Below are 17,539 nucleotides of genomic sequence, written 5' to 3'. Positions count from 1 at the left end.
TTATACTTACTGTTGTTCCCCGCCTCGATCCAAATGGAGAGGCGGGTAAGAACTATTATTATTATCATCATCATCATCATCATCATCATCATCTTCATCACCAAGTTGGATTAGACAGGCCTTTGGGCTGTTTTTATAGTCTTAAAAATGACAGGGTGAGAGGGTCTTGAAATGTAGAGCATTTATATATTTACCAACCATCTAGGTTCATCTGGTTCAAACCCTAAACGAGCTTCCATAGCTTTAAAAGTTGCATAGAAGGGAAAATTTCTGCTACATTTCCCACGGTCTAAATTCTCCATTTACAAAATTCTTGAAGGTACAGGAGCCTTTCAGGTTTTGAACTGAGCAACCCTAATACCTTCTGGCTTCAAAGAGTTGTGTTCATGTTTGAGCAGCTATTGGACGTATTTATGCAAAACTTTACAAGTTTTGCATAAATTTATTCTCCAGATAAATAGCAAACAACACATCAAGCTTAAAAAGTAATCATTTTAGCCCTAAAATTGTAAACATAATTTTATTGCCATTCACTCATCACAAGGTAATTCTTCCTCCCAACCATGTGAAAACAAGATGGCAGCCTATGTAGACATGTGTGAAGCCCACATGCCACAGTTTTTAAAAACTAGCTATAGTTCTTACACTGACAGTCCCAAATGTGCTCATTTCAAATGGACAAGATAATGATTGTTCCCCAGAGTTTACCTTGGAGAAAAGAGCGATTAAATTAGAATGGGCTGAGTCCATCCAACCCAGCAGATACAACACAGGTACTGAGCTTAATATCAGAGTAATAGGATTAGTTCATAAATTAAAAAAATACAAAAAAATCATCTGTTTCAATCTTTTTCTCTCTTCCTCAGAAATTCATCTGAATTGATAAACTGTCCAGCAAATATGCATAGGAACTCCATGTCATGTCTTCCCACCCTATTCCCATTTATTAAAGCAAGGAGAAAAAAAACACTAACAAATAAAACCAGAACTGGTCTTCTGCATGCCTGGAAGTAATTTACACGGCGAATGTCTCACGTCAGTTCTAAGTATCCAGTTATTGGGTCATTTAAAGGTTTATCCTCCATTCAAAGTAAAAGGAACTTGGTACGCAGTGTTCCTGGTGCAGATTCTTTTAAAGGCTTTCATACAAAAGAGCTCCACCTCAAGAAAGGGACAGCATAAAATGCCAATAAAATAGACTGTGTCTTCAGGAGCGATCCAAAGCCCACGGTGGAGACATCTGGGTCTGCTACAAGTATTCCAGCTCTAGCGCGTGCCGCAGAGCCTCGAGGTCAGCGTGGCAGGAGATCCTCCAGAAAGGCATGTTGTGCTAGAATTACACATTTAAAAAAAGAAAGGTTGAGAAGACATATAAGAACATAAGAAGAGCCCTGATGCTGGATCAGACCACGGGTCCATCTAGTTCAGCACTCTGTTCACACAGTGGCCAGCCAGCCATCGGCCAGGGATAAACAAGCAGGACTGAATCATTAACAAAACAGTGGCCATCTTAGAAATTGGACTAGCTTCATTTATATACAATCAAAAAGTCATCTAAAAATAGCTAATAATGTGGGACGGGGGGGGGGGGGATTACCAAAAAAAATATTAAAAAACACCCGAAAAGCAAACATCCTATACTAACTACCTATGAAAGACAAAAAGCTATTTTCTCTGAGCCTTTTCAAATGGTTTTGTCTGCACGTGAGAGACGCCCAAAAGCTCTTCCCTGGTGCAGAACTCCATGTCTTAGGAAAATAGGAAGCTGCCTTATACTGAGTCAGACCATTGGTCCATCTAGTCCAGTATTGTTGACGCTGACTGGGAATTTTTGTTGTTTATTCGTTTGTTCAGTCGCTTCCAACTCTTCGTGACTTCATGGACCAGCCCATGCCAGAGCTTTCTGTCGGCTGTCGCCACCCTTAGCTCCCCCAAGGTCAAGTCTGTCACCTCCAGAATATCATCCATCCATCTTGCCCTTGGTCAGCCCCTCTTCCTTTTGCCTTCCACTTTCCCTAGCATCAGCCTCTTCTCCAGGGTATCCTGTCTTTTCATTATGTGGCCAAAGTACTTGCCTTTAATACCATTCCCTCAAGTGAGCAGTCTGGCTTTATTTCCTGGAGTATGGACTGGTTTTATCTTCTTGCAGTCCAAGGCACTCTCAGAATTTTCCTCCAACACCACAGTTCAAAAACATCTATCTTCTGGCAACAGTGCCTGAGAATTTTAGACAGGATTCTTTCCTTGCCCTATTGGGGAAGCCAGGGATCAAACCAGGGACCTTCTGCATGCAAAGCAGGGGCTTTCTCATACTGAGCTTGGTCCCCTCCCTTTGTCTTACAAGAGTGTTCTTACTGTATGGATTAGGACTTGCCCAAGACTTCCTGGCACCCAAGGCAGAAAACCCACAGGGCGCACCCCTTCGACATACATACCAAATTTCATTCTGATACTTCTATGTTTAACAGAGATATTTTGCAGCAGTGTGGTCTATATCTTACCCAGCCCTCTTAAAAACAGGTGAGGGGGGGAATGACAAAACTGTTTTAACTTTAAATAGAGGATTATGTCCTAAATGTGCCTACCAGCTTTTGTTCTGACCTATCTACAATGCATTTAGCATCTTCCCTTCACATTTTAAAAAAGAGTGCAGGAAATAAGCTGGAGTTAAAACATCTAGTATGACATGATTTGGAACATGCACATCAACTTTTGACTCAGTGTTCAAGGCATGTATTGCATTGTGGTGAATTCTTTAGATTTCTCTGTTTTGGGTGGTTAGTGACAATATAACTTTTAAAAAGATGTGTTTTACCAAGTGTACAATAGTCCTGTGCTATCATATGCTCATTATGCATTGGTCTTCACTCTCCAATATATGAGCCTCGTGTGGCGCAGAGCGGTAAAGCAGCAGTTTCTGCAGCTGAAACTCTCCCCACGGCCTGAGTTTGATCCCAGCGGAAGCTGGTTTCAGGCAGCCGGCTCGGGTCGACTCAGCCTTCCATCCTCCCGAGGTCGGTAAAATGAGTACCCAGTTAGCTGGGGGAAAGGTAAACACGGCCGGGGAAGGCAACGGCAAACCACCCCACTATAAGGCCTGCCAAGAAAACATCAGTGAAAGCTGGTGTCCCTCCAAGAGTCAGTAATGACTCAGTGCTTGCACGAGAGGTTCCTTTCCTTTCCTTTTCACTCTCCAAGTATTGAAATACAATCTATACTACTTCTGGGTATTTATTACCAATCACCCATTTGAAGTAGTCCCCATTTTACAGATTAAGGAATGCATTGCCAAGACAATGGACAATTAGGTGAATTTTCCGAGGAATTCAGTGTCTGAGGTGAGGTTTAAAACTGTCTAATAGGTCTAAATCCAACCTTCTCATGCACAGAAACATATGATTGTTATATTTAGTATTGCTTATTCCTGCTCTAGAACTACCCCAGCCAATAATGCACAAAAAGTGAAGGCCCAAAAGGTGTAGAGTATTGAATGTGGACTGAGGAGATGTGGTTGAAATCTTTTGTCAGCCATGAAGCTCTCTAGATGTTTCTAGACTCTCTATGACTCTCTAGATGTCATAGGGATGTTGTGAGGAGAAAATGGAATAATCCCATACACACTGTTCATGGGGTTCACTCTTGGGGAAAGTGTGGCCTCTGTGAGCATAAAATATATCCAAAGTGAACTGCCCCCACTTAAAAGAAGAAAATGCCAGTCCCATCCATTCATTCCTCCTCTACTTTTCCCACATGGTTCTGCTTCCATTTAAACGATCTGTTTTTCTTTCTCTCAAGAGAGGAGATGTTGGCAGCTCAGCCACGCCTGCTGCTTGGCGCCCATCAATTTATCACTCGCCCGACAGGTGAAGAGAAATGACCCACTCAGGCCGAGATATCATCAGTGCTGCTGGCGAAGCAGTGAAAGGCGCCCTGTCCTCCCCATGGGTTTATAAAGCTCAGGTGTGTAGTCACCCGTGCTAATGATCATCATCAGTCAAAGGCCATGACAGCTCCAGCAAAGAATGTGTGCCCATTAATGGGAAAGAGGCTTAAAGCAGGAGACACGGCAAAGGGGCCTCTCGCAGCAGTTTGTAAAAGGCATTGCTTAACCCTCCTGTCAGGGAGCCTGGTGGCCTTTGATGCACTCACGTGCGCTGACCCCATTACCTTTGAAGTTCACAGGAGCCCTGTCTAAAGCACTGCCCTGGTATCACTTCACTTTCTTCCTACGCGTTTGTGTTCTTCTTTAATTCCTGGGAAACCGCCACTTTTTCCTGGGAACTGCTCAGCTTATGGAAATCCACAGTGGCTAAAGAGAGGAAATTGGGGCATGCAGGGGAAACATTCATGTTCAGCCTAACGAGGCAAATGGAAGTGTTTTGGAGGAGAGGATTTTCACAGGGGAAACAGCGCTGGAAGGAAAGGGCCACATGAGGGAGGGGCCACAGCTCTGAAAACCTACAGAATTGTCACCAATCATTATAGACCATAGCTGGGAAGTATTATTTTTTTCTTTTTGAGGGGCACATTCCCTTGGGGATAATCTGTCAGGAGCTGCACACCAGTCGTGCGTGGGGCCAAAGCCAGTGGTAGATGGCCATGTATGTCTCTGGCCTTTTCTGTTTCTGTCATCCCCTTTCGTTCCATCTTTCAGCCACTCACTATAGCAGAGAAGTTGAACCTCAGGCCTGAGGGTGAAACCAAACCACCTGGGGTCCCCAGATGTTCACACTGCCTGCACCTGGCCGCACCGACTTTCTCCCGTTGGCTGACACTTCGGTGGTCTCCCAGCTTTTGCACATTTCGCCGCATTCTGAAAGACGGAAATGCCTCCCCTAAGGCTTAGTTACTGGCAGATCTTTAAGCTAACGTATCTTGATCTTTTGGGAGTATTTTGGCCATGCCCCTTTTGCCCTCAGCCCCTTCCACCATTGAAATTGAATCTGGCCCTCGGGCTGAAAGGGTTTTGACTTCCCTGCCCTCCAGGCAATCCTGCGCTAGAGGGAGCAATGGTCTGACTCAGTAGAAAGCAGCTTCCTAAGTTCTACACAGCCCTTCAGTCTCAGGCCACTTCCCACCTGGCCCCATGACTGCTACTAGCTGGCATTAAAGAGCTGGGAGATTGGATCACACGTCTCCATTAGCTAGTCTAGTTAGGCCCTCAGCAACTGCTCCAGTAATTTGCCTTTAAGCCTTCTTTAACCACTGGCCGGGTTCGCACGATCGGCAGGGGAAGCCATGCAGTATGAGTTGTTTCCCCCACCCCCATGCATTCCTGCCATTTGCTTAACTACCTGCACCACCATGTGGGTTCCTGTGTCGTCTGAATCTGGTGCATCGCAGGGCTTGTCGGGTGGGTTATAAGCCACCTCTGCTGCACCGCTCACCAGGTTTGGATGACATGGCAATGGGAAATTACAGGCACGGCGTGGGAAATTAAGGACATGTTGAGTGTGCGAGCGGCACACGCAAGGGAATCTACCCCTTTCTTCGTGGTTTCCCCCTGCAATTGTACGAACCTGGCCATTGTGTCTATGTATCCAAGTTGCTTTAAGATCTTTACAGTTTTATTGTTCAGGCTGCCAAATGTCCTGTCCCCATTCCAGGTTTTTTCCTCAATTACAACAAATCATTATTTAAATGAAGGAAAAAGAAAGAAAAGTAGAAAAAAGTCACTTGTTACTAGACAACTGTGCAAAGTGTCCGCTTTATGGGGCTGCATTCAATCATTCTCCCCACTTGTTTTTGGCAGCGCAGCCACACAGTAGAAATGAGAAATGGCAGATCTTGACACACTCACTGATCTGATCTCACTCCTTATTTATGTACCTAACAACATTGTTGTTAATCAAGAGCAGTTTCTGCAGCAAGCGGAAACCATTGGAAAGGCCTCGAGAGGTGCCAGGGGGATGGAAAGAGGATTTACTGTAGGAAATTGCTCAAGATGCTTTATGGACTTTCAAGCCAGAAAAAAAAATGGACTAATTGCAAATAGCTTAGAATGGGGAGGAATTTCTATCCCTGTTTCCGGTAAAACAAGATTATTAATTTTTAATTGGAGTTCTAAACCAGAGAGCTATACCTTTTTTGCCCCCTGCTCCTCTTCAACACCATCTCCTATTACAACGTACACAGCTTTCCGTCCAAATCTCTGCATTATCCTTTCAAAACAGCTCTCTTTCCCTGCATAATGAAGGAGGAGCATTAATTTTCCTTGCAAAGTGGGTAACAAAACTGACAGTCAGAGGCGATCCCCGATTCAATTTCTCTCCTTGCATGAGGTCTTCTCCTTTCCATATCTTCCCATGATAAAACAGAAATGGAACTGAGCCAAAGGAAGGACCCCCTAAACACACATTTTGCTTGTGGGCCGAGATCAGAAAACGTCAACACAAGGACCCGCCAATATTTGGAATCTTTAAAACAAGTCTGGCCCTTCATGCAACCCAGTTATTTTTTATATCTCCCTATGGCAGGAGAAAATGTGTGTGCCAGCTATTAGTACAGGAGACATGAGGGCATTTTCTAACACTTGGTGACTTAATCCTGCCTTGTTTTAACCACAATATTAAGTTTGAGTAAGTCACTTTGAGGATTGGTCTGGTTGAAAGTCAGCCTAGAAATCAAAAACAAACAAATAAATCAGCAAGCAGGTAACTGGAGGATTCTAACATCTATCAGTGTTACTATCATTTAGCCCTACTGCCATGTTATCCACTTTTTGCTGATGCAATTACTCTTCATTCATACTGCTGTCTCTTTTGCTGTATCCCACAGTCCCTTTGAGTATGAGCAAGTAAGGGATTATGGGGTGTTTAATAATGATGCTCTATACAGTAACCATATGTTCTGTGCTATTTCTCCTTGAGAGGGTTGAAATGTACCAAGATAACTAAATGGGATTTAACATAGGGCCGTATATAGAGAGGTTGCCACCAGATGAATTTTTTAGTTGCACCATCGCTCCGCTTCATCCATGGAATTTTACAGGGAGCAATGTTGTCCTCTTGTAATCTCATGCTTTTTCATCACTTCTTCCAGCTTTTTCCTTACCCCGTTAACCCGTTAAGAAAAAAATGTGGAATAGCTGCGCAATGCCTTGCGATGGTTAGGTCTGGGAACCATCCTGCTGGAAGCACACATGTGTAGATCCAGAAGTAAATAGGGGTGTGATGTTAGTGGAAATATCACATCTGGGTCACCTGTACGGGTTTAGGGTTTATCCTTTTCCTGACTCATCAAGCTATTATATATATATCACAAGACAGCAATTCTTACACAGCATCGGGGGGAAGGGGGGAGAGCCACAAGATAGTTTGGATTCCTGGATCCGAGGTTGGAGACAGCCCTCCAACTTCTGACCCAGAAGTCCAAGCTCCGTTCCTCTCCCCATCACAGCCAGCATGAAAAGAACTGCTCTTGCTGCCTCTCCAAGCTCACAGAACTGAAGCTGAAAAGGATGGAAAGAAGGCAGTCCTTTGGGCAGGGAGGAGGCTGGGGAAGTGGGGATACGAGCTATCCCCAGCCTTCCCTGGCCTCCTTCCCTCCTTCTTCACACTGCTCTTGCTAGATAGGCAAAAAATGCCCATCTAGCAAAAATGCGGAGCGGGAGAAGCGCTGAGGTGACAACTGCCTCTGCGCTCCTCCCGCCCTCTATAGGATGCCTATCAGCCTCTGACATCTGGATAGGGTTGCGCCCGAAAAGCACAAAATTGGGTGACTGCCCGTAATGGCATGAGTCCCAAACTAATGTGAATGTTGAAAATGTACAGATTCACTGATGTGGGAATGTGATACATTCACTAGTGTATAACTTGAAAGCCAAAGAACTATATCATGATTTTCAAGCATTCCCAACATTCATTCAGGTTTTCACTATTCACTTATGACTACTGACACTAAATCCCTAGATTTCAGACATTCATCATCAGCCCTGACACAACTGTATTTTTATTAGATTATACTTACCTGTCTTTGTTGCACTATAAATATTTTCAATGGGGAAGACGGTGCCCAGTCCATACAAGAGCACTTTTGCAAGTGCTGGTATGAGCTGAGTTGTAGTCACCAAAACATTTACGCAGTTAGGCCTACAGGACAGAAAACAGCATAGGAATCAAATTCAAAGCGACCCCTCCCATTCCCCGAAAGAGATCTTTGTTTTTCTGCCCTATTAGTCTAAACTGGAAGCGGAATGTAAAGTTTGCCAGAAATGAATCCCGTGAAATCGGTGATTAACACAGTCAGCAGTGGCTAGACTTTTAAACGTTTTTCTTCCTCCATAATTTATTATAACTCAAAACTAGTCGGAAGGTGAAATACGTCACAAGTAATCACACACCAGGGATATAAATGGTGTAAAACTCCAATAGCATTTGCACTGTGCCCCCCTTGGGCAGCTGACTCCCTTTATTACTTTCCTGTTTTCCACAAAAGGTATAGCTGGAAGCCAGAAATGGGGCCTGATTGTTCTAGTTTTAGATCCTAGTTCCCCATCTCATGTCCAGATGGGCCCCCCACAAATTTGGCCAAAGATGTCCTATAAATAAATGTGCCTTGGTTTGTTTGGAGAACACAAGAGCAAAGTAAAACTTTTGCAGCCTGGAGACGACTGCTTAAGCCATTCTTACCGGGAATGTATCAAATCCAGAGCTTTCAAAGCATGTGTTAGCCAGAGATCAGTCAGCGCTTCCAGTTCTGCTCTTAACTGCAGCCAGGTTTCCCTCTTAGGAGCTCCTATTAGACCTGCAGATAGAGAAGCAGCATTTGTAGCTAGCTCCAATGGGAAGGCATGGGATAGCTTGCACATGGCTTTTGCAAAGCCGTAGAATCATGGAATTGGAATGAACCAGAAATCCATCTTCTCCAGCCTGATGCCCAAAAGGCAGGATCATCCATCCAGCCGCCACCTACATACACCCGGCTGCACAGTTGATATCACAGCATGCCAAGAAACTGAGAGAGAAAAATTGCATTGCAGAAAGATGCTTGTAATAAAATAAACAGCATGCTGCTGAGACCTGGTCAATCTTTCTCCTTTTTGGTGTGCTTCTATGCAAAGTCCAGTTATTTCTGATTTTAGCATTTTTCTTACGTTCTTATAATGTTTTTAGGCTTTGTTGCATGCCTAGTCGGGAGGGTTTACCCCACGAGATGGTGGATCAATCCTGTATGTATTCTGAAAGGTGCCAAGAAAAACATTTTTATAGAGCCCAACATGTTACGGAATCAAGAGTTCCTTCGTCAGAGGCAATCTTGCAAAACCCAAATTCTAGGAACATGCTAAGCCAGCTTCCACCTTTGGAAATTTGGTTTTCGCCCCAATGCAGGAACTCTTGGTTCCAAAGTGTATTGGGTTCAATAAAAATGTTTTCATTGGCATCTTTGAGAATATGTTATCTTTTCGAATTCTGACTTGTTTTGGTGCTTCCCTTCTGGGTTTTTATTTTTAATCAATCATTTAAAAAGCAAAACGAAAGACTACTAGTAATGCATCCAGTTTATAATGTTTTAGAATTTTTTTTAAAATTCTAAAATTTAAAATTTCATAGCTTTAAAATATTTAAACATATACACTTATGGTATAAAACACAAGCTTCCTTTCCCCCAAGTTCTCTGGAAAAAAAGAAAAGGCCGGTTGATGTAGGGAACCTCATGAAATGCCCTCACCTCTGATAGTTTCACATGACTAAAGGGTATTAACAGCAGCTGCCACTAAAGGTGAAGAACCTCAACATTACAAGCCCTATCCTCTAAGTGCTCTTCTCCCCAACTACGGTCACCATTTCAGGATCACTGATCAGTACCAAATTGACCAGCAATGAATCTTCAAGCCCTGACTTCTGCTCTTCCAATGCCTCAAGCTGGGTTCTCTAGAGGATCTTGCGGAGTCCCTGCCTTAGAGTTTAATTTATTTATTTATTTATTTATTTATTACATTTCTATACCGCCCAATAGCCGAAGCTCTCTGGGCGGTTCACAAAAATTAAACCATGAAGAGCATAGAAACAACCAACAAATTTAAAACACAAATACAAAATACAATATAAAAAGCACAACCAGAATAAAACCACACAGCAAAAATTAATATAGGTTAAAATATGAGATTAAAACAGCAAAGTTTAAATTTAAGTTAAATTAGGTGTTAAAATACGGAGAAAATAAAAAGGTCTTCAGCTGGCGACAGAAAGAAAACAATGTAGGTGCGAAACGAACCTCTCTGGAGAGCTCTTTCCACAACCGGGGTGCCACAGCAGAGAAAGCCCTCCTCCTAGTAGCCACCTGCCTCACTTCCAATAAGCTGTCAATACACCTCAAGGACGTGTTTGTGTGTGTGTGTGTGTGTGTGTGTGTGTGTGTGTGTGTGTACATGCCTGCATATGTGCATAAATTATCCACTCATTAATGGGCTACCCCATTGTGTTACCCTTTCGTAAACCTTTTGTGGGAGGCGGCTCAGGTTCAAACTAGATGTCACATTACTTCATAGAATCATAGAATAGTAGAGTTGGAAGGGGCCTATAAGGCCATTGAGTCCAACCCCCCACTCAATGCAGGAATCCACCCTAAAGCATACCTGACAGATGGTTGTCCAGATGCCTCTTGAATGCCTCTAGTGTGGGAGAACCCACAACCTCCCTAGGTAACTGGTTCCATTGTCATACTGCTCTAACAGTCAGGAAGTTTTTCCTGATGTCCAGCCGGAATCTGGCTTCCTCTAACTTGAGCCTGTTATTCTGTGTCCTGCACTCTGGGAGGATTGAGAAGAGATCCTGGCCCTCCTCTGTGTGACAACCTTTTAAGTATTTGAAGAGTGCTATCATGTCTTCCCTCAACCTTCTCTTCTCCAGGCTAAACATGCCCAGTTGTTTCAGTCTCTCCTCATAGGGCTTTGTTTCCAGTTGTGTGATGGCAATTAACGTGCCGAGTTTTAAAAATTTAAATAGCAATTATGGGAAGGAGAAGATGAGGATTGGAACTTCACTGCCTGTCACGCTTCTGATGAAAATCTGTCCTCCTGAAACAGCTGTTCCCCAGGTGAATAGCAGCTTTGAGGGTGGGAGAGATTTTCATTTGGACTGCAGCATGGAGGGAAAGAATTACACTTTTCCATGTTGTGTGCAGTCACAATCCTAACCCTCACAGCTGCTATTTAAAATGCTAAAACTAGACATGTTGAGCTTGGCCCTTAGAGTCAAACTGCAGGTAATCATCAATTTACCCTGAACTTCCACCTCTTCTTTAATTTTTTTTTTAACCTAAAACAGTTGTGGGAAGCCACAATCTGATTCAGCGACAGAACGCATCAGTATTGGTATTTTTTTTAAATCTGCGGGCTGTTTTTCTTATCAAAATTATCCCTTCCAAGGTGCTTGATACGGCAGGGGAAAGAATAAAGGCGCTCAAATCTTTTCTCTTGCAGGGTGTCAAGCACTTTGGAATGGCAATTTTGATAAGAAAAACAGCCCGCAGGGAAAGAAGGAAGGACCCCTCCTTCCCCACTGCGTGAATTCCTGATCCAGACTGCTGCTTCCTGCAGCTGTTTCGAATAACTTCCCCTGCCCCAGACCTTGGATGGAACGTTCTCACCCCTGAGTGCCATGTGAGGTTTGAGCCTTATGCTGTCTCCTGAAAAAAGTTCTGCCAATGAAGTTAAAACTAGCCAGAGAACACCCCGGGGGGGGGGGGGGTTCTTTCATGTTTTGATATTTCTAACATTTTATGTTAACCTTTAAAAAACATGTTGAACAGAACATGCACAGAACTTAAATAATAACCATTAAAGTTGCAGACTATTTCCTGCAGATTAGTGATTGCCTGAGAAGAGCCAATGTAGCAGACAACTGAAGGTCCAACCATTCTTTCAGTTCCTCTGAAAAGCTGTGTGCCAAGTTGTTATTATCATAAGGGTGGGAAGGGTACTCTACTGGATAGTAAAGGCAGGCAATGCATATGTTTAAAAGACCTGGGGGGGGGGGGCAATTGCTACTTCTCCTTTGTGTTGTTTTGGTTCTAGCTACAGAACCAGAACAACACAACGTTGATGTGATGTGATGAGGTAATACCAGGCCACTTCTGGATAGGGAGATATGTTTCTCCCTCTCTCAGAATACTAGAACCCAATGGGGTCATTCCATGAAGCTGATTGGAGGGAGATTCAGGACAAATAAAAGGAAGTACTTCTTCACACAGCACATAATTAAATAAACTAAATTATGGAATTCACTACCACAAGATGTAGTGATGGCCACCAATTTGGATGGCTTTAGAAGGGGGTTGGATGAATTCCTGGAGGAGAAGGCTATCAATGGCTACTAGCCCTGATGGTTGTGTGCTACCTCCAGTATTCGAGGCAGTAAGCCTGTGTGCAGCAGTTGCTGGGGAACATGGGTGGGAGGGTGCTGTTGCACCATGTCCTGGTTTGTTGGTCCCTGCTGGGCTAGATGGACCCTTGGTCTGATCCAGCATGGCACTCCTTATGTTCTACTATGAGAGATGCTGGACTTTAGTATGGGTGAGGCTCCTGTACTGGTTTTGATGAGGTCGTGAAGGTGAATGGCAGGATTTTTCAATGAAGATTTTTTTGACCACCCAGATGTATGAATAGCCCACTTTTCTTATTTATTTGAATTGTACCCTGCCTATAAACCATGAAAAGGTGGCATTTTCACTCGTGTCGGAGCTTTATTCCATTTGTTTGCATTCATGTTTGAGCTCTTATATCCCTGCTGAAAAAAAACTTTTGGTATTTTAAATAAAGGTGCATGCACACAGGCATGAAAGGGTTAATGGTCTTTGGAATTTATGCATCCTAAAGGAAAGCATGACTTGAATGATAGGGGATCTAAAGCCATATGTGTGTGTGGCGGGCACACACATGTGCATCAAACACGTCTGCACCAGGAAAGCATTACTGAGCTTGTTCCCCCAGGCATATATAATCTGCCTTAGTCAGATTACTGATGCATCTAGCTCAGCATTATCTAGTCTGACTGACAGAAGCTCTTCAAAGTCTTTCCTGGCCCTACCACCCAACAACCTCTTAACTGGAGAAGTTGGGGATTGCATTAGAGATTTCCTGCATGAAAAGCATGTGCTCTATTGTGGAGGTATGGCCCCTGCCTCCAGGTGTGTCTTGCACCCATACATGGACATTGAAAGTGAATGGCCAGTAGGTGCATACATTTCAATGAGCACATGCCAGATTTGTAGAACCCTTAGCTCCAATTTTGGTGGGGTTCTCTGATTGCATGTTTCTGGAATATGCAAGGAGACAAACAGAGAAACTGCTGCCCCAATATGCATCAGCTATAAACATATTAACAGAACCTGTGAGTAGTTCCCCTCACTGGTTCTCTCTGCCCCGCTCTACAAATTTTCTTAGATAGGCTGTCTGAAATCTGTCACCTGAGGATAATGGAAATGAACTCAATTTTGATATGAAAGAAAGAACATTTCTATCAGCAGCATCGGCTTTGGAGCTGCTCTGCAAAGGTCCCAAACAAAATGAGGGAAGGATGCCTGGGTGTGCATGCCTCAGCACGAACTTGAAACACAGGGACAGTTCTCCAAGGCAGGGGTCTCCAATACAGCACCCCACGGGGACCTCCAATGGCACCCATAGAGCTCTCCATTCCCTGCCCAATTCAATAATTTATTTTCACTAAAAAAAACCTTGAAAAATGTTAAGGCACCATGTTCCCCTTCCTGCTCCTGAGCTGTCCTCATAACAATTTCCCCCTTTGCTCTCTTTATCTCTCAACTCCCAGCCTCTAGCTTTTCTATTTTGCTCCAACCAACTCCTTTCCTTGTTATTTCTCTCCCTTCCACATTCCTAGCCATGTTCTTTTTCTTTCACTCACCCCTTTATTTTGCTGTTTCTCTTCAGTCTCAGCCTCTATCCTCCCTCTTTCTCTCCCCCCCCCACTTCTTTTGACTAGCCAGGCCCCCATGGCAGCCATTATGTGAGTATCCACATCCTCCATGGGAGCCATTTCCTGATGGTGTCCATAGCAGTTTCTCAAATTGGTCCAAAAAGATTGGGGACTCCTGCTCCAAGGCCTTAGGCAAGATGTCTTTCCAGGTCTAGCACCCAGAGCCTTTTAACTGGAGACGCTGTAAGGGCTGGATTGTGGTGCATTGGCCAATTTAAACATGGCAATATAGCTGGGGCCAAAATATTTCTCTATCTTCAACATATAATAAAGAGAGAACAAGAGGTTAGGAGCAATAATGTCACAGCCTTCTGCTCCAATGACAAGGCTACAGCAACCCCTATAAAAGTCCATCTATTCTGTAACCCCTCAGATCATCTGTCATGAGAAGTATGAATATATCCGAACACTACAAAGAAGGCCTTCTCAGTGGTCACCCCCCGAAAAAAATTCTGGAATGATCTTCCCACAAAGGTCTGCCTGATGCCAACACTGTCATGTTTCAGCACCAGTTCAAGACTGTCCTGTACTCCCAAGCATTTGACAACATATAATGATATTTTTAGTATGTTTTTCCCCCCAGGTCTCAGTATTTTATTGTAATGGGTTTTTAAGTGTTTTTAAAGTTTTTTGCATATTAAAGATCTATGTGCCTGCCTGGACCCTAAGATCATCTTCAGGGCTTCTTCTCTGTGAGCTCCTGCCCAAGGAAGTGAGGCAGGTGGCTACCAGGAGGAGGGCCTTCTCTGCTGTGGTACCCTGGCTGTGGAATGAGAGGTTTGCCTGGCACCTACGTTATGCTCTTTTCAACACCAGGTGAAGACCTTCTTATTTTCCCAGTATTTTAACAGTTTATCATCTTAGTCTTTTAACTTTGCTATTTTAAATCTGTATTTTAAATCTATTTAAATCTCTACATTGCTGCTTGGTTTTACCCTGGTTGTGCTTTCATATTGTGTTTTTATACTGTAGTTTGTTTCATACTTTGATTTGTATTTGATGGTTTTAACTTTTGTGAACTGTCCAGAGAGCTTCAGCTATTGGGTGGTATAGAAATGCAGTAAATAAATAAATACATAAATGAAGATTTTACGTTATGTTTTTATTATGTTGTATTTTGGGGGTTGCAATTTTTGTGAACCACTGTATTTTGTGAAGAGAACTTTGGGCAGTATAGAAATGAAATAAATGAGATGAAACTAATGACCTGGACAAAACATTTCCTCTTCCTTAGTACTTCCCTCTCTCTAAATTGTGAAGGTTTTGTAGGCCATTCTCTCCATCTGCACTAAAGAACAGGAAGACAGACTCTTTGGAAGATGAGAAGGTGACTTCACTGATGGGTTGGGGAGACACTTACCGCCAACATTGTTTTTGTAGGTGTTGTAGAGTTCTTTCACCCGCCGGTAGCGGAATGCTAATTTCCTCATCCAGTCAACTCCCCCGTGAACTCCGGAGCCCAGACAAAGGTTTGCTCCAGCGGTTGAACTGTGAAAGCCATCTGCTGAGAAATTATATGTGCTGTGGCAGAGGAAGGAGGAGAAGGGGAAGGAGTGAAATTATAACCTACTCTTCCCATTAGGATGGAGAAACTAGTAAAGAGAAAAGAGGAGAGAGGAAGATGTGTTCCAGATTTCTGGGCTTGTTAGAGACAGCTAGCAGGGGAGGAGGGGGGGAAGTGGTATCCCTCCTACCCATTTCTCCTGTAGCTTTGCAGTCTCTGCCTATGATTTAGCTATCGGTTGATGTGCTTTTGAAAAGGCTGATATATTGGATCAAAACCTCAAGTAATTCCCATGTGCGTTTATCAACATGTTGATAAAAAAGAAACATAAGGCAAAGACCACAGTTCCCTTGGAAGTTCCCCTGTGCAAGCCCCACTGAATTAAGGGCATTTGAGCAAGAGCTTTGGGTGGGCAGGGAATAACTGCACTGCAGTTCCTATGCTACACCATACATGATTTGGGTTAACTTGGCTTTCTGGTGCCCCACCTCCCCCCAACATAGGGTTGCCACAAATGTTCCATTCACCCAATGGACGTGCTGGCCCCAATGGTGAAGAAATATCATCTCAAGCATAGGACTTGATTGCTGGTAAATTACTTTCAACATAAGGAAGGTGTCTCTTTGCTGTTGTTATAATGATTTTAATTCACTGCTAAAACACCTAGCACCAGGCCATTGTTGGAAAATAAAATAATGAGACATCTCTCCTGTCCTGGTACAGTAATTCTAATATGTGTATGCAGAAAAACTGTCTAGATCAAAGACATGAAATAATACCACCAGCTATCCTCCAGGTATTAAAAAATAACTCGGGACTGGTTGCATTGGGTGCTGCAGTACAGAGATGCCTTACCTTAAATCTTGCCCATTGTCATCTGATGATACGTCATCTATGTGTATCTGGTCACAATCCTGAAAATCATTTCCAAAAATAATCAGCCAGGAAACAAGTATTCCTTTGTAAAAAACAACAATCAAGAGATTTCATGCAACCAAACCATGTTGAGGAAAGATCCCCCAACAATTTCTGGTCAATTATACTAATCAGATTACAAGCAACATTTCAGATACAGCATTCCCAGAACATGAGTATTATGCGGTTAAACACAGTAATTCTCACAGACAATAAGGTCACTCATACAAGTATTTTTTTCTTTTCTTTTTTTACCTAAGGGCAAATTGTTTCCTATTCATTCAAGGCAGTGTAGAAACATGCAAAGAATCACCCTTGTCTTTCAAGAGGAAAGCTTTATTTAGTAGCTCCTAAGCCTAAATCAGCAAACTTCCTTCTTTAAAGAACAGGAAATGCTAAGAATGACCAATGTATATATCTGATTATCAATATAATGAAGGGTGCTTCCAGACAAGGTTTTTATTGTGCCATTGTCCTGCCTCATTTATGGAATTTTCCAGAGGGTCCAAATGATGTCAGCTTCCACACATAGCCTTCCTAAGTTTTCCCACCATTCCTTCATTCTTTTTTAAAAACATGGAAAATTTATTTATTTTTATTTATTTACAATATTTATATACTGCTCCCCATTCAAGAATTTTGGAGCGGTGAACAAATACAATAAAAACAGAATAAAAACACATTAAAATACATTTTAAAAGAAACAAGGTGCAAATGAAACCACAGCTGGTCATTGAGGGAAAGCTTCCTGGAACAACAACATTTTCAGGAGGTGCCAGAAGGAATACAAGGTTGGCACCTGCCTGACCTCCAAAGGCAAGGAATTCCATAGGAAGGAGAATCTGTCAAATAATCTGTCCCGTAAGTAGGGTGACCATATGAAAAGGTTAACAGTTGTATTGAAAAGGGAATTTCACCAGGTGTCATTCGTATGCATGTAGAACCTGGTGAAATTCCCTCTTCATCACAACACTTAAAGCTGCAAGAGCTCTGCCCACTTTTGTATCTGGTCACTCTAGTATAGCTCCTGCAGCTTGAACTGTTGTGATGAAGAGGGAATTTCACCAGGTGCTGCATGCATACAAGTGATACCTGCTGAAATTCCTTTTTCAGTACAACTGTTAAAGATACAGGAGCTCTTTCCTCCTTTCCATATGGTCATCCTATGCATAAAGAACAATTGAAT

At 43.0% G+C, this 17,539-nt stretch overlaps 1 protein-coding gene across 3 annotated transcripts in view; it reads right to left on the bottom strand.

Moving 5' to 3' along the window:
• Positions 1–506: 506 nt before the first annotated feature.
• Positions 507–17,539, bottom strand: part of EYA2 (EYA transcriptional coactivator and phosphatase 2) — a 183,598-nt gene continuing 166,565 nt past the window's right edge. For all 3 annotated transcript variants that reach the window (XM_063145829.1, XM_063145837.1, XM_063145845.1), the window contains 6 exons: positions 16,294–16,352; positions 15,295–15,455; positions 8,631–8,745; positions 7,969–8,090; positions 6,083–6,183; positions 507–1,330 (listed from right to left, as the gene is read on the bottom strand). In XM_063145829.1, the coding sequence (XP_063001899.1) occupies positions 1,250–1,330; positions 6,083–6,183; positions 7,969–8,090; positions 8,631–8,745; positions 15,295–15,455; positions 16,294–16,352 (639 nt within the window). In that variant the 3' untranslated portion in view covers positions 507–1,249. The remainder of the gene's footprint in view (positions 1,331–6,082; positions 6,184–7,968; positions 8,091–8,630; positions 8,746–15,294; positions 15,456–16,293; positions 16,353–17,539) is intronic.

The sequence above is a fragment of the Elgaria multicarinata genome, chromosome 1 (assembly GCF_023053635.1).
Source record: "Elgaria multicarinata webbii isolate HBS135686 ecotype San Diego chromosome 1, rElgMul1.1.pri, whole genome shotgun sequence".
NCBI classification, from domain to species: domain Eukaryota; kingdom Metazoa; phylum Chordata; class Lepidosauria; order Squamata; family Anguidae; genus Elgaria; species Elgaria multicarinata.
The sequence above is the reverse complement of the archived record's forward strand: the minus strand, read 5'-3'. Positions and strand labels throughout refer to the sequence as shown.